The sequence below is a fragment of the Megalops cyprinoides genome, chromosome 3, assembly GCF_013368585.1.
Source record: "Megalops cyprinoides isolate fMegCyp1 chromosome 3, fMegCyp1.pri, whole genome shotgun sequence".
Taxonomy (NCBI): domain Eukaryota; kingdom Metazoa; phylum Chordata; class Actinopteri; order Elopiformes; family Megalopidae; genus Megalops; species Megalops cyprinoides.
Window position 1 is genome coordinate 21,415,633 of NC_050585.1, and position 17,391 is coordinate 21,433,023.

The 17,391-nt window shown below is 43.9% G+C and overlaps 2 protein-coding genes across 2 annotated transcripts; both read left to right on the forward strand.

The window, feature by feature from the left end:
- Window positions 1–2,800: 2,800 nt before the first annotated feature.
- LOC118774774 (mitochondrial 2-oxoglutarate/malate carrier protein) lies at window positions 2,801–9,123 on the forward strand. Its single transcript, XM_036524261.1, has 8 exons — window positions 2,801–3,035; window positions 5,287–5,439; window positions 5,712–5,918; window positions 6,409–6,499; window positions 6,958–7,048; window positions 8,033–8,132; window positions 8,664–8,715; window positions 8,858–9,123. Exons 1-8 carry the CDS (start codon window positions 2,959–2,961, stop codon window positions 9,011–9,013), a joined length of 927 nt encoding a protein of 308 aa, XP_036380154.1. The 5' UTR covers window positions 2,801–2,958; the 3' UTR covers window positions 9,014–9,123.
- A 3,355-nt stretch (window positions 9,124–12,478) lies between these two features.
- On the forward strand, window positions 12,479–16,793 carry spag7 (sperm associated antigen 7). The gene is made up of 7 exons (XM_036524719.1): window positions 12,479–12,691; window positions 13,879–13,946; window positions 14,523–14,611; window positions 14,936–15,020; window positions 15,218–15,307; window positions 15,445–15,601; window positions 16,263–16,793. The coding sequence occupies exons 1-7, from the start codon at window positions 12,607–12,609 to the stop codon at window positions 16,382–16,384; spliced, it is 696 nt and encodes a 231-aa protein (XP_036380612.1). The 5' UTR covers window positions 12,479–12,606; the 3' UTR covers window positions 16,385–16,793.
- The last annotated feature ends 598 nt before the right edge of the window (window positions 16,794–17,391 follow it).

Consider the following 17,391-nt stretch of genomic DNA (forward strand, 5'->3'; position numbering starts at 1 on the left):
GCTGTTCCTTCCCTTTTTTCCCTCTGTTTTCTCCTTTGCCAGATGTGGGCAGTGTGCTGTGTATGGGGGCGGTGAGTGTGTAACCAACTTCATAGAGAGAGACAGACAAACATACACACACGCAAATATGCACATGAATAAAACTTCATAGTGAAGTGGTCTGACAGTGGTCCATAAGGTTATTTTAAAGGAACTATTCAATTCACTTCAATTAACCAATCACAGGAAAATATCAGCCCCCACCAACATACACCACCCACTCTATATTGGTCACCACTGTCCCCACACACTGATCTGGGATCAGCATCAACCCTTTACACAGCATAGCTGTAGATAATATTAGGCACAGGTCAGCTGATCCAAGTTCAGCTATTGGGGGCAGAATGTACCAATATTAGCTCTTCAGGGAGTTAATTTTTGATAATAATGTCATTGGTCACTAATACAGTTGCTCTTTCTTTGATCCATGTATACAAAGCTTGTTTAGACTGACATTCCCATGTTTGCACTTTTTACATCCTACCGAAAAGATGGAATATTCCTAGGTTGCACTTGTTGTCTTCATTGCTATCATAGGGGACATTTCAGATCGACATTAAAATGTAACATATTAGGAGATCAAGCACAGCTGCACAGATCATTTGGCACATAACAACCAAGTGTGTGTCTGTCTGTCTGTCTGTCCAAGTCTGATGTGACTGTAAATTTGTGTGAATGAGTGAGTTTAAACAAAAGATGTTCACACAGTAGTGTGTGTGTGTGTGTGAGAGAGAGAGAGAGAGAGAGAGGGAGAGAGAGAGAGGACAAATGAGTATGTGACATGGGTGAGTGTGTGTGTGCATGTGAATAATGAGTGTGTCTGAGGGTGAGTGTGTACCTGTGAGTCTAAGCAAATATGCTCTTGACAGGTGGTGTAATGGTAGGAGTTTGGGAACTCTTATGTAACACTAAAGACTCTCAATAAAGTCTTCCTGAAGTAACTCACACACACTGCTTAAAGTGTTGTATTCATTTTACTGTTTACTGTGTTTTAAACATATTTTTCTACAATTCACTTCCTGAATAACTGTGAATGCACACTGTCTTTCAGCCACCTCAGTCCAAACCTCTCTCTCAGCTCAAATCTGTTTCAACTGCAATCTAGACAGAAAACCATGTGAGGAGTGGGGGGTTACTGCAACTCATAGGCCCATTTCATCGTAACTGTCCAAACATCTACTATGGTCTTCTCTCTTCTCCTTCTCTCTCACCCCTTTCTCCCTTAAATTTCATCCCCACTCCTTTGCTCTACCCTCCTCATCCCCCTGTCTGTGCTCCTGCTTTTCTTTTGTCTACCCTCTCCCTCTCTCTTTCTGCTTTATTTATTTACCTTTATTTTACCAGGAAGTCCCATTGAGATCAAAAATCTCTTTTACAAGAGAGACCTGGCCAAGATAGCAGCCGTACAAACTCACAACATATTAAAAATACAACCAATACAACATGAAATACAAATATCCACAACAAAAAACAGCTATTTAAACTCAGTGGCCTCTCAAGGAAAACAGCTACATGTCTCATTCACCACATTCCTTATGATGCCCTTAAATTTATCAATGGACATAAATGTATCTAATTTTAAATCTTTTTGCAGATTATTCCATGTCCAAGGTGCATAATAGGAAAATGCTATCTTTCCTCTCCCTCTCTGTCTCTCCTCCCCTTTCTTCTTCCTGTTGAGTGACTATCTCCTGAACCTTGGTGGAAGGCTGTAGGGGCTGCAGAGAGTAAAAACACTGAGTGAGCACTTTGTTGTTCGAAGTAAATCTCCGTGAGACACTAAACTGATGGGAAACTCCTGACTGCCTCTTCAACCCAGAATCACTCTCTCCAGTAGAAGGTCAGATGCACATACTGTCGCCATCTGGTGGAGAGAAGGTGAAACAAGACACTGCAGTAAGGAACTCTGGCAAGTGCTTTAGCCAAACGTGATCCCAGGCCAGTGTGGATGACCGTACGTAGCACTTGAAATGGTTGTAGGTCAAAGGTCAACATCAAATAGTCCTTCCACCAAATGTTTTTCTGCAGAAATAAAGTACTGTATCTTCAAATATATTTGCCTATGTCTAACTATATGTGTTACTGTGTATACAGTCAACCATGATGGTATACCTAAATTGAATGCTTAATCTGTGTGAGTATCTAGGTATCATTTCAAACAGTATGTATTCTGTTATAACCAAAGTAAAAGAAAGAAAGAAAAACAAGGATACTACTGACAGAACAAATGTGCTCTACACTAACTTACAGGCAGCTCAACACAGAAAAGAATGTTAAAATGAATATGGTTATGGTTCCCAGTCCTGTATTATGCTGATGTACTCCACCTGATGTCAGGTGGCTACCTGGCCTTGAGTCGGCCGTTAACTGAAAAAAGGACAAAATGAAATGAAAAGTTCTTGTTTAACTATTCTTTATTAATTAATACATCTTACTATTTAATTCAGTTCGGTTTTGCTGTTCGGTTCTTTGTGATAGGAACTGATATCGAATAGATAGGCAGTGGCACAAATAAATTCAAATAAACATATAATAAAATTGCGGCATCGGTAGTTTATGTCATCTGTTGCTCTGCCGCATCTGTCAAATGATTTAATAATTATTTTATGGTATTTTGCTACCATTAATAGTGTGAAAATTGCTATCGTGATTCCTCTGAATGCAAATGAGCTCATTTGTTTGTTTTTGTTTATCCCACTTTACCTTTAAAATACCGATTGCGCACAGTTTTTACGTCATTTATACGCGCTCGTCCCCGCAGTTTGAATTCTCCCTCTGATTGGAGCAGGCAGCATATTTTGGCGTGCGCGGCCCCCAGTGTCACCTTGCTCTGCTGGACACAGTGGAGCAGCGGAGTAGAAAGGGGCAGTGAAGGTCTGGTCTAAATCACGACTGTGTTTGGGGACTTACTATAGAACCATGGCCGCCGCAGCCAACGCCCCCAAACCCAAGACCTCTCCCAAATCCATAAAATTTCTCTTCGGGGGATTGGCCGGGTAGGTACCGACTCTTCTCCTGTCCTCAGCCGTGCCCGTTCCTAAATGCAATGGGGGTCGAACGGTAGCTAGATGGTCTAGCTTGTCATCTTGCTTACAATTTACAACTAAATTCAACGTAGAATCAAGTTAACGGTTTCCAGGTGCCAGTCGTGCAGAAGTTGCCTTTATTTAAGATGATCAATTGTCATGCTATTCTTGAATGAAAGAAGGTTACTGGTTTAGGTAGCTACTAGCTGGGCTATGTGGGGATATCTCCAGATAACGTTAATGTTATGGGGCTAATATCTGTCAACTGATCCCGACTTCGCGGTCCGACTAAAATATAAAATCTATCGTGAACTGGATATCCAAGTTTCTGTCCACTACGTATGTTGGTAAAGGCGCAAGGAAACTCTGTTCACGTGTGAGTCAACTTGACCGATCAGACTTCTTTGTCAGATGCAAATATTAGAAGTCGTGGCCACACCTCTAAACTTTGCTGTCGTACTGTAGTTGTGGTATTATACTCCAGAAAACTTGGCTTGTGCTTGTCTTGACAGTCTTAGTGTGTTATATAATTGGAGTACTGGTCTCTGTGTGGTGCCTTCAGTCTGCCTGAACTTGCAGCCGCATTGCACTGTTAAAAATTGTAGCCGCACGTTTCTGACTGCGAAAATCCTACATGACACCCTTTGTTAGCTAACGTTACGTCACCTACAAGCGATTAGGCTGTGCTCTTGCAGTCTTGTAGCGATTTTGCTTCTAAATATGACGAAGAGCAATGTAACGACGGGGGCGTTACTTTACTCCCATGATTTAACCCCTCCCCCCAGTGTAAGTATATCCTCAGTCGTGCTGTTAAATGCCTGAGGGTGCCGACGTATGCCAAGCCACCAACTGTTACCACTTTCTTCTGCCGCTACCGTTATCATTAGCGCTAGAGCTTATAACTCTGCTCCCATTACCACCATTACTTAAGCAACTACTCCTGCTTTTGCTGAATATAAATCTAATAACATAATATTATGATGCATAATGACTAGTGTAATAATAAGTTTTACAGTGTACTTCTAGTGGCCTTCACAGGTAAAATGGCCTGGTCACAGGGTCATTCCCATTGGTTTGTTTGTGCGTGAGGCCTCATTGGTTTGGTTTGTGATGTTTTTCTGTGACAGTAGTTCTTTCTGCATTTTATTTGGATGCTGGAGTATCCTGGATGACAGTGTGTGCACATGCATGTGTGTAGGGGACAGAGATGCATGGAGCACAGAGGATATGTGTGCAATGAAAAAATGAGAATGTAGACATATGTTTGGCAGTTAGATTTAGGGTGGGTTTAAGCCTTTTCCTATTTAACTGATGGTATTATTAGTTGATACAGCAGATCTTTATCCATGAACTTTCATCTTAAATTCTGAACACACACGATAAGAAGTACTGTCAACACAACCTGAACACAACAGCTTTCTAGTGTCATATCAGAAACAGAACAAATTACACTCAAACTCATCTGTGTGTGCACACATGCATATGTGTGGGTGAAAATTTGTGTGTGTGTGTGTGTGTGTGTGTGCGTGCATGTGTTTTGGTCTTCTGAACTTTGTCTGCCTTTACAGCTGGGAGAACTCATTTGTCCTCTCTGGGACTGTCCCTATGTCTCTCTGAGTGGGAGGGTTGACAGTGCTTACCTGTTGACACAGCAAGAAATCCACCGTCCTCATGAGACATTTTTTTCCCTGTGACTGCATGACAAACCGCCAGGGTCTGAATACCAGGAGCCAAATATCTGGTTCGATGTAGGATATCTGCACTGAGACCTCTGGCGATGTGATGACCTAAAGGGAGGGACAGCAGAGATGTTCCATCCCTGTTGTGCAGTAACAGCCTTATTGAACACTGCAGCACGCTGCTTTCTGCATCTGTGCTATAGTGCTGCCTGGAACTCCTGGTTCGGTTCTTTCCTGCTGGGTCTGCAACAGGCACATTACACTGTAATGCATGGGGAATAGCCTGGCAGCTGAATGTTGCAGTGCTGAGTTTGTGCATTCAAACAGCACAGTAAATTAGCAAGCACTGTGGTTAACCTTTATCAGGTTGCCCTATTTTATGTGCAGCAGTTTTCCTTAATGATATCACATTGACAAGTCCTCACTCTCTCTGTGCCATTCTGGTCCTCTTTATCCCACCCTCCCTCCTCATCCTCCTCCTCTTGTTCTCCTTCTCTCCCTCCCACGTCCTCCTCTGCCTCCTCTCTTGGCTCCCTCCCCAGGATGGGCGCGACCGTGTTCGTGCAGCCGCTGGACCTGGTGAAGAACCGCATGCAGCTGAGTGGTCAGGGTTCGAAGGCGCGAGAGTACAAGACCAGCCTGCACGCCGTGGCCAGCATCCTGCGCAACGAGGGCGTCCGTGGCATCTACACCGGGTGAGCCGGGGAGGGCAGACCTGGCATGGGCCAGCATGGCTGTGCCGGAATGCAAGCACACAGGAGAGTGAGAGGTAGCGGCTAAGTTAGAGGAGCTCTGTGACAGACAAATGTTTGATGCATTATTTCGCAATTACAAAACATTTCCTCTCTCCTCTCTCTGTTCCCCACCATCTATTCTCTCTGTCGCTTCTCTCTCTTACTTTACTGTCCTCCCCATCCCTCTCTCTCTCCCTCACTCACTCTCCTCTCTTTCCCTCCCTCTCTTTCAGTCTGTCTGCAGGGTTGCTGAGGCAGGCCACCTACACCACCACTCGTTTGGGGATCTACACAGTGCTGTTTGAGCGCATGACTAAAGCAGACGGGACGCCCCCCAACTTTTTCATGAAGGCGCTTATCGGCATGACAGCGGGGGCCGTCGGGGCCTTTGTGGGGACCCCTGCTGAGGTGGCACTAATCCGTATGACTGCCGATGGCCGGTGAGCAGCATGCGGGGGCAGGGCGTGGAGGGGTACACGTCAGGACGGGGGTTACATCAACATCAAATCAAACCAGAATGTCCCCTCATGAAGTCCAAAAAAGGGGATTAAAGTTCATTTTCAGCAGCTATTCAGGCCTTGTGAGAGTTTAGCGTAGTATGTTTCTGTGTTTCTGTTAGTAAGTTAGCAGTTGTGTTAGAGTGATGCACTTATTTGGAAGTTGCTCTGGGTAAGAGCGTCTGCTAAATGATGCACAGTTGCCATTCACCCATTTCCATGGTGTTACTGCAGCAGGCAGGTCACCTCAATGAGACAGGTTCAGGTGTGGGTACTGGGATATTTTGCCATGACGGGTGTCTAACAGAGTTCAGGGACAGGCAGTGAGGGATGAGGAGAGAAGCAGACGCGTTGCTCAGTGTGCCATGCTGGGAGGAGCTACTAAGACCCTAACAGGTTCAGGATTTAAGTAACTCTTCCCCTTTTCCTGCAGCTTACCCCCAGATCAGAGGAGGGGGTACACCAATGTGTTTAACGCCCTGATCCGGATCACCCGCGAGGAGGGGATCCTCACGCTCTGGAGGGTAGGTACTAGTCCCTCTCCCCCTGGTCTCTGCCCTGTGACACAGCTGTAGGAATGGTCTCTCCCTACACGCTTCAGGCCTTCCTGTCAGTCAGGAAACGAATGACAGTCGCTCAGTTTCACTCTAAGTGAGCTGTCGGTTAACTACTCTTGACTTTGCTGCTGTTTGAATAACGAGCTGGGTTCAATGACCCAACAGATACCTGGTGGAAATCTAGTGTGATATGGGTACATGTGTTTTTGTCAGTAAAAAGTCAAAAGGGTGTTTCGCCCTTTTACTTTAGTTAAATTGTGCCCCTTAACACATTAACTTGCATGTCTGCATTAATAAATTAAGATGAATACGTTTTTGGAGTAAATTTATTGATCTAGGTCTAATATGTTCTATGCTGTCAGCTGAAAGCGGATATTAAATATTACAGACACACATCTATTGTATGCCAATGCTTCTGCATGCAGGGCTGTATTCCCACCATGGCCAGGGCTGTAGTGGTAAACGCTGCCCAGCTGGCCTCCTACTCCCAGTCCAAACAGGCTCTTCTGGACACAGGTAAGAGACCATGCCCGCCCTTCCAATCCCACCCATTAACCCCTACCCTTTCCCCTGGGCCCCTCTACATTTCCCCTTACATTATCTGAAAGAACTGAGTATGGATGCATCCCAATCCATAAGTGAGAGAGCGATACTTCATGTGACATCACACAAGCACATGCTTGAGGAGAAAGGGTAAGGGTGTTATTTGAGAGAAAATATTACTTTAACATGAGAGTGCTGCTTCCATTAATGTTCCAGTTTTAGTAATGTAACGGCTTAAATGTTACATCAGTTATAATTTCTCTCAGTGAACTGTCTACATTGTTACAAAGGGTCACTTGTAAGTCCAACTTTATTGCAGAAAAGGCTAGCAATTGGTATGAAACATTTTGATTTTCTGGCTATTGAAAATTGTTGCTTGATAACCAGATACATATCACAGTGTTTCAAATTAGTTTTTGCTTTGAAATCCAGCTGAAAACTTTTTGTAAGTGATTCTGGAAGAGGAGAGGACCAGCTTCATGACTGTGTGAAAAACATTCATTTAAACAGTAAAACTAAGTTCTGTCTGTGTTAACATAGTGTTTTTGGTGTCCCTATGGTTTGCTACCTGGTGTGTATTGCCATGTCTAACCAAGACATATCACTGGGGTTCAATGCCAGTTGCCCCTCTCTCTCTCTCTTTATTTCTTGCTACCTCCCTGCCTCCCTCTCTCCCTCCCTCCAGTTTTAAATTTTTTTGCTCCCTACATGACATGAGGAGGTGAACTTCAGGGTCACTGTATTGACCTCTGAATGTGCCTGGCCCTATCAGTTTAGTCATATTCCTCCCTGCTGACATGACCTTGTGCATTTAGAGGTTTCTCAGGATGTTTCGTGATGAGCGATTGTGATAGGCTCTATGTTGTTTTTTGATGATCACGTTCCAAGTGGTTTTTCCTCTCTCACGATATTTCAGTGATGACATTATGCGGTTGGTTCTCACTCTCTCTGTCTCAGGATATTTCAATGATGACATTTTGTGCCACTTCTGTGCCAGTATGATCAGTGGCCTTGTCACCACTGCTGCGTCGATGCCAGTCGACATTGTCAAAACCAGGTACATCGTCTGTGCTTCTCTCCCTCTGTCTCTAACATTGTGCCACTCTCTCCTTCTGTCTCTAACCCTGTGTCTCTCTGTCTCTTTCTCTATCCCCATGTCCCTCTCTGCCCCCATCTGTGTCTGCATCCATCTGTATGTTTCCTTGTGTGTGGTTTTACTTCTGTCTGTAATGGAGGTCTCCATAGCCTCTCTCTCTCTCTCTCTCTCTCTCTCTCTCTCCCTCTCTCTGTATATTGTGTCTAAATTCCATAACTTCTCTTAGCATGGTGATGCACTTATTTGGAAGTTGCTCTGGGTAAGAGCGTCTGCCAAATGATGTAATGTATTGTAATGTAATATGGGCTTGGTTCAGAAGTCTATGCTAGGATGGTGGCAGAGGCAACAGTCTCTCTCTGTTCCCCAGTCCCTTTTTGACTTCCCCACACACACACACACACACACACACACAATGGCCTCACTTTGTCTGCTCCTGGACTGTCACCGCTGTCTCTGTCTGACTCCTCTCCATGTCCATCCCTCCCACTGCAGGATTCAGAACATGAGAATGATTGATGGAAAGCCGGAATACAAGAATGGACTGGTGAGTCTCTGTCTGTCTATCTGTATTTCCATCTGTCTGACTGTTGCTTTTTTGATGGAAAAAACCACACTTCTAGAATTGTGCAGTGAAAGCATTAATCTCTTTTCTGAGAGTGTTGATGCTTGTTCTCTGCCCCCTGCAGGACGTCCTGGTCAAGGTGATTAGGAGTGAGGGCTTCTTCAGCCTGTGGAAGGGCTTCACACCCTACTATGCTCGGCTGGGCCCGCACACTGTGCTCACCTTCATCTTCCTGGAGCAGATGAACAAGTTCTACAAGATATACTTCCTTGACTCATAGAGTCAAGCAGGACTGACTGATGGATACGAACTCTCTGAACCCACCCCTCATTTCACACTGACATAGAGCTTCACCAGGTCCCCCCAACCCCCCCCCCCCCCCCCCCCCCCCACACACTCTCACACACACAGATGGATTAAGAGTAGTCAGACCTATTCAACCAGGAAGCCTCATGATAAACAAGCATACCCTTAATCACCACAGCTGCTGAAATGGAGAACTCCCTCCTGTAGAATGTCCCCCTTTGCATTCTGTGGCATTGCAACCTCTGATAAACCACTAAGGCAGAGCACTGCTCATGCAAACAAGATGAGAGCAGGAATCGGAGAAGAACGCACACGATTCTCTCTCCTCCCCCTCTCTTCCTTTCATCCCTCTTTATCATTTATCCCTCTCTCTCTTTCTGGCCACCAAGACTCAAGGTGCCCTCTGTAACACATGTTAACTGCCCACGGGGCCCAACCCGAAGGACAGATCCTCTTTTAAAGGCACTGGAGCACCTACAACTCCAGCCAATGTGGGTTCATTTAACCCCAACCCCACTAATGGCTGCTGATTAGGTATACACGTGGTGCACAAAAATATTGCCTCTTCTCAAGTAGTTTCCTGTTTTTTAACAAGTTTGCCGGTGTCAATAGAAATCACCCATTAGTAGCTGGTTGCCTTTCATTTGAGTACATTTATTAGTAGCCTATTGCATCAACTGTGGTAGCTCTGCCTTTGCTTAAATCGTTTTGGCTGCTAATAAAAATATTATAACATTAGTTTGAAGTCAAAAAACCATTCTGCTATAGTAAAGCTGGGTGTTTCCCCATTTCTTTGTTACAATTTAAAGAATGTGAAGATATTGAAAGTAATGCTGCTGATGGGTGTTCATTATGGAAATAGGGTGAGCTGGTTTAATCTGGCAAAGCAGGAGATTGGGTTTCAACACCCTGCCTTCCCTACTGCCAGCTCATCGGCTGCTACTGTACACCCTGGGATCAGCTGGTCCCCAAGTGGAGAGAGGAGAGGAAAGAAAGTCTTCCATCTCCAGTAACCTTTCCCTTAGTGATGCTCTGTGGTGTCACTCCCTAAAATCCCATTCCCAGCCTCCCCAGACCACTAGTCCTAACAGCCTAGAAATTATGTCAGTTGCCACAGAACGCCCTCAGACCTGCACCTTCACGCTCAAAGGGAATCTCACTTCTTCAATGTTTTGTGTGTGTGTGTGTGTGTGTGGTCACAATGCAGTATATTGGTTTCAACAGAAGAGGGTATAGACTCCCCCACCCCAGCCACTATCAGCCCTCTTGACACCATTGTTGGGCATGGTTTAGTTTCTTTCAGGGTCAGGTTTATTGGGCAGGAAGTATTTGAAGCTTTAAAGAAACTAGGAGAATCTTTTTTTTTTGTCTGACCAAAACAGAAGTCTTGAGCTTGGATTTAGAGGTTGTGTAAGATCAGTCAGGCATTTGGTTATTACTACTGCAATATTGAAACAAGGTATCGCATAGCTCACCTCAAGGTGCCTGAAACTGGCCTTACTGCATTTTCAGATTTGCTTGTTTGGGTTTCAGCTAATCTGTCAGAATTTGGCAGGTATCATGAAAAGAAGGACGTGTTTTCTAACAATACTTAACTTTTTTCTTTCAGTCCTTGGTATTTCAATTGGTATTCAGTTTTCAATATCTTGAATTATCATAAGTCTTTAACTGGGATCTTATGATGCAGGTAAATTTGTTCAGATTAGGTGTTTTACCTGCATAACACACGTAAGCCGAGATACACTTTACTGCCCTACTGGCGTGGAAATGCAAACGAGGGCATGGCTGCGGATTACTGTAGCCAATCACAATACCACTTTGCTCTGTATTGCCTGACTCAGTTTGGATGAGCCGGGTTTAAAGCGCACCGGTTATTTATGCAAATCTGAATGGTCTTCTGAATTGTTTTTATTTTTTTATTTTTTTAAGAAAAAATAAAAATTCAAAAACAACCAGAATTGCGGTATTTTAAGTCATATACCCTGTAGTGTTTTAGAATTTTATTTTATTTTTTTGGTCAGTTTCTGTTCAGTTTTACTAAATTATGAAACATAAGTGAAATATGTGTTCTGAATGGTTTGGATAAAGTGATATGAAGAGATCCATAAATATGTAGTAATAAATGATAAAAATGGAACAGCTCTTAGTTTTATTGTCTTCTTCTATAAATCTGTTGTATATTTCGATCATGAATACCGCTCTTACAGTGACTGTGGCTGCCTGACACTGGCACAGTATCTTTGTAAGTTCAGTTAACCTAAACATTTCAGTGATTGCTGATTTATTTGTATCCCATATACACGGCTTAGTTTGTCGTCTTGATTCTGTTACATTTCTTGACCAATCACACTACATTTTTGCACTGACAACACCCAGTGGTCAGGAAGAGGAGGTCATTAACCCTGCAATCATCACTGCAGAAGTATGTTTGTGGTCATAGCAGAACAGAACCCTAGCCCTGGAAGACCAGATTGTGCTTCTGACCTCTGTGAACTGCTTTGTTACAGCCTGAAGATTAAAAAGGATAATCTCATCTTTCTTCAAGCTTAATGGGAAACAAACAATGTTTTTTTTTTTTAATTTCGTGGACGCTCTTGCGCTAAGCGACTTACTAGACTGTCATGGCTAGATACACAGAGTGCGCATCTTAAGAGCAACAAGAACTAAAGAATAGGTACAGAATAGCAGTAACATAGTGATAAAGCAGCCATTTGATAAAACAGTGATTTAGATCACTTTTACTTTCTACAGTGATATGTGTTCATTGGCTAGTACTATTGATGGTTCATGGTAACTCCACCCATTGTGGGGTTCATAAACCATTACTCTCCCATCATTCATACACGGCTTTACAGAGCACCTGTAAAACAGTTGTCCCTCTTGTTTCCATATTACAAACACAGTACGAGATTCTACCTGAAGCATGTGAAAATGGGACTGACTGGAACTTTGTGAAATTCTTGTTTGTTTTTACACAGGGGTCTTCCCAGGTGCAAATCAACCAACAGTATAACTCTGATTGAGTGCTGCTAATATTTCAGCACTTCCATTTCCAGTACAGGAGACAAACTCAACATGAAAATATTTTCACCGCACAAGGGAAATTTAAAATGCCTTTCACACGTTTTCTGGTTTCTGGAAAGACATTAAAGGGAATCGTTTGAAACTGGCAAATCTGACATTACTCTCTATTATATATAACATAAGTGATCAGAACAATGCATGCCTGCTACAGGTCTACATCCTCCTACACGTTTAGTGGTTGACTGAGTAGGAATGGCCCATCGTCTCAACAGAAAAATTATGTAATATTGCCTGCCGGCAAACTATAAATGTCACAGACAAAAGTATCAGTGCCTGGTTTGTATGCAATTGAGACAGTCTGGTTAATAGTCAATGAGGAAACAGAAGTACAAACAATATTGAGTGGTGATGACTAATTTATTATATCTTCCCGGGAGAATTAATATTGCAACCCAAAGTGCGACTGCGTCAACTTCCCTTTTTATATAGCGGAAAGCGATCCCTTTAAGCAGCCAGTTTCCGGTGTTGGTCATTCAGTCCAAGATGGCGGACCTCCTGGGCTCGATCTTGAGCTCGATGGAAAAACCTCCCACCGTCGGCGATCAGGAGAGCCGGCGGAAAGCCCGAGGTACGCATTGCATTAATCTACATTTGTCTCCGCGACTGATTCATATAGTCTGAGTGATTTCAGATGGAGGAAAAACATACAATGTTGAAATTTGTCGATCGAAACGTACACCCTCCTCGTTTCCCTGCCGCTGTCCCCCTAGCTAGCTAGCTAGCTGGCTACCAACACATATTCGCTTTCAGGTCAGTCGCCTCACTGCGGTCGTTGCCTTCTATTGGTCTCAGCGCCAGTCCGTTTACCGCTCCAACTGGCCAATCCAGTCGTCAATTTAGGTCAGACGCGCAAGTTTCAACCCCTGGTGGTGTCGGATTGGCTCTTGGAACGACATGTTCTGTGTGCCCATTGGTGATGTCGAAGGCGTGCGTTGTATTATTCATAACATTGCGTCTGTATTGGGCGGGACTGTACTTGTAGTCCACACCGCTCGCTAGGCAAATATTCCTATTGTTGGGCAACATCACAGTACCATATTAACTAGCGCATGCAGTCGTTTTGCCTTTGTAGTATCCCAGTGATATTATGCTTACATATGTTAAATGTAGGCCTTTCTTGACTATAGTTTACGTACAGAGTAAAATAGCGTTTCAACTGATAATTTGGTTGCTACCAAATTAACACAGGATGAAGTTTTACCTTAGCCAGTTCAGAATACCGCTTGTCCTTCTCCACAACAACGCACATTGTTGGGGCTTTTGGAATTAAATAAAAAGAACTCATCTGAATTTGTTTTGAATGATTCAGATCACAGAATGATCACATGTCCCGAAGTTAGTAGCCTTGGAACTGGGAAATGTCTAGCCCGTGCAAACCTAGGCAGAACTGCAAGCATCTTTCCAAGAAAACGAAACTTTAATTCAGCGACGTTGATCCACAGCGAAATTATTTGGGAGCCCGAGAGACAGATATTTTTAGTGTCAAATTTTCAGACCATTTCTGAAATCGTCTGATATATTTGTATGAGGGGAGTAGCTACCCCTGAACACATCACGCTGATGGATACCTTGTTGTAAAATAAATAGGGGGAAAGTCAACTTAATGTTACAAAGTGTTATATTTCATTTCTTTGAGTTCATGTCCTCTTTTTACAACATGAAGAAATATAAGTTGAAGCAAACTTTGTAATGAGTGAACTGAAAAAGAATGGTACTCTGCTACTTCTCTGTTCAGTGTCTCTCTTTGCATTACAGAGCAGGCTGCCAGAATGAGGAAGATGCAGGAGGAAGAGAAGAAGAAGAAAGCGGAGTTCAGGAAAAGGGTGGGCTCTCTCCCCTCCACCTCTCTGTCTTTTCTCTCCACCTCTCTCTTTCAGTTAAATTCACTCAGCTTTATTGGCATGTCTACTTATTTGGTGTATTGCCAAAGCATGAACTAAAACAGAAAAAATATTTCATAAGTTAAACAAAAGATACAGTAACATAATGTGTGTGTGTGTGTGTGTGTAAGAAGCATTTGTGTGTATGTATACTGTGATTTTTTTTTCCTTCCTTTTGTGGCAATACTACAAAAATACTGTATACCCCTCTCTCTCTCTCTCTCTCTCCTCTCTCTCTTCCCTCTCTCTTCCCTCCATCTTCTCCTGTGCTCTCTCCTCAATCTGTGTACCCCTCACCGCTGGTCTTCTTATACAACCTCGGCTTGCCTTCCCATTTGTACATAATGTTCTAAAATTGCTGTTTTTAGGAGTTTATTTGAGAGTCTTTGCTTTGCCTTTGCTTAACCATGTATGTCATGTTGAGGATGGCAGGCCTAAAGCCATAGCTCCTCTGCTTGAAATGCACATGGTCTTAGTTCTGTGTATTGATCTGAGAATCTCCCCGTGTACCTGTCTCAGATGGAGAAGGAGGTGTCAGATTTTATCCAGGACAGTGGCATGCAGAAGAGGAAGTATGATCCCATGGGCAAGATTGAGAGGAGCATTCTGTAAGCAGACCCCATCTACCCAACACCAGCCGTATGCTGAACGCTACAACGCACCAACTGTACACTGAACACTGTCCAACACCTGTTGGACATTACCCCACACCTCCAGCTGGGATTTGAATCCAAAACCGTGTGGTCACATGGCCACAGTCCAAACCACTATTACACACCTGTGCCCATTCACACAGTTGTGCCATAATGTTCTCTGCACAACACAGCCAAGCTCTGTGTGCTTACACAGAATTGACAGACATGCTCCATTCAGATGAGGGTCTCTCTCTCTCTCTCTCTCTCTCTCTCTCCCCCCCCCCCCCCCCCCCTCAGGCATGATGTTGCTGAAGTTGCGGGGTTAACATCATTCTCATTTGGCGAAGATGAAGAGAGCAGATACGTCATGATCTTTAAGAAGGTGAGTTGCACGACCTCCTCTTTCTTATTTGTCAGTGAAGCATAAAGCTTCAGTGGATCCATCTGTAAGTGTGGTACCTGTAGGGGGGAACGGCATTGGTGGCAATGTTGATCATAGGAGATGAAAAATTTAATTGTTTTGTGACACATGAGTGTGCAAACTTCATTTGTGCTATTTGTTGTGTGTGTGTGTTGAAGGAGTTTGCTCCATCAGATGAGGAGCTGGAGGCATATCGTAAGGGGGAGGAGTGGGACCCACAGAAAGCGGAGGAGAGACGGAGACTGAGGGTGAGTCTGCATGCACACACATACATATGGACACACACTTGCATATGCACACATGTGCATACACACAGTAACGGAGGTGATCAGACAGGTGTGTGTGAGGTGAGTGTTTGTAAACCCCCCCCTACCCCACTTTCCAGGAGCAAGCAGCACTGGACGAGCAGACAGCTGGTCAGAAAGAGACCCGGGCAGCCTCCCCAAGCTCAAACTACCGCGACAAATACAGCCACCTCATTGGCACCTCGGCTGCTAAGGATGCAGCCCACACTCTGCAGGCCAATCGGGCGTATGGCTGTGGTGAGTGCAGCAGAGGGGCATGACCTTGCATTGTCATTCCTTGCATGTAAGGCTCAACCCTTTTCTTTATCTATGAGGCATGTCCACATACAGCTACACATGAAAGTTCTTGGAATCACAGAATCAGTCGTAATCATTATTGATTCATTAGTGAAATGGGGGTTTTGCAGGAAGTAGGAAGTAGGAACATTATGAAAATGTTTAGCATCTGCTAAACATTTTCATAATTTAGCAGATGCTCTTATACAGAGCAGCCTACAAAGTGTGTCTAATAAAATTTTAGAGCACACCATTACCAGCCATATTTGTACAGGTATCAGTGCTGGGGTCACAAGTGCGTACTTGGTTCAACATGCAAGTACAACACAGTATCTCCATTGTGTTTCATGCAATAACTATATTATCCTGAGCAGAAAACTTCCACATACCCTGTAGTAAGACTACCACATGTAGAGTTACATATGAGGAGAAACAAGAAATAACCCTTAGGTAGGGGGCCTGAGGGACAGTCTGAAGAGGTGGGTCTTCAGTCTCCAATCTCTCCATCTCTGCACCCCATCCTCAGAGTGCGAGTTCCTCTGTTACCCCTTTTGTATGTGCTGTGATTCTCAGCCTGTCTAACTCTCAGCATTCTCTCTGCCTCCCCCACTCGCTCTTTCAGTACCCGTCGCCAACAAGAGGGACACCCGCTCCATCGAGGAGGCCATGAATGAGATCCGAGCAAAGAAACGGCTGAAGAAGGGAGAGGAGGAGCCTGGAGCGGGAGGCACCAGCAGCTCATGAGCCGGGTGTCTGTGTGTTTGTGTGTGAGCGTGTACACGTGTGAAGGTGTGTGTGTGCGTATGAGAGAGACTGAGAGGTCACGCTGGAGGACAAACGAGCAGGGGGATTATTTTAGACTTTTTATCCCTATACCGTATTAATATATCTGGTCTGTGTCAGGGTCTGCATTTAGTAGAGGTGGTTCAGTAAGACTACGCAAACATGAAACACACTGCTGTAAAATGGAAAGACTGCGTTCACTCCCCTGTTGTCACAGTAACGCACGACCCTGCCCTTGTCCAAGAGGCCTGTGTCCTCTGTGGTATGTCTCAGTCTTTTCACTCTTGAGTTCAGAGCTCACATCTTTCACAGGACAAGTTTCTGTTCTTTTTTCCCTACTCATTCATCTTACCCTCAGATGAGCTAAACCATTAAGGCAAGAGAGCAAATCAGCTGACATAAATGCTTTATGCCAGTACCGGTGTGGGGAGGTTTTAGTGTTGAATTTTTTTGTTCATTTTTTTTAGGTTTTTCTTAAGAAGGCTTTTATTTCTAAGGAATATTTCAGTAAGCGGAGGGACAAGAAAGAAAGTTGTTTGAAGTAGGAGCACTCCCTAGTGCTGTGTTACAGTGCGGGAAGGTTCTAACGATGCAGTGAATCTTCCCAAACTCATCTTAATCTAAGTCTGTCAGATGAGTCTTTTTAATGTGTCCAGGTCAGGTGTTTCTGTGTGTGTGTGTCTTAATAGTCAGAGAGCATTCAGAACATATTATTTAATTACATATTTAGCATCAGTGATGTCGTCATCTCTTTGGGCACCTCTGCTGTTGGAGTGGATGGAGTTTGACTGTCCCACAGACATGCTTATCTTACAATGGTGTGCTGTCAGTGCTCCCCTCTATCTCCCCTCTGCTGTCTCTCTTTGTACTAAGTGTATCAAATGCTAGGTCCATGCAATAATGAATTTTTAAATAATAATGCATAAAATGTGTGCATAATAAATCAATGTCAAGGTATCAAAGATGAA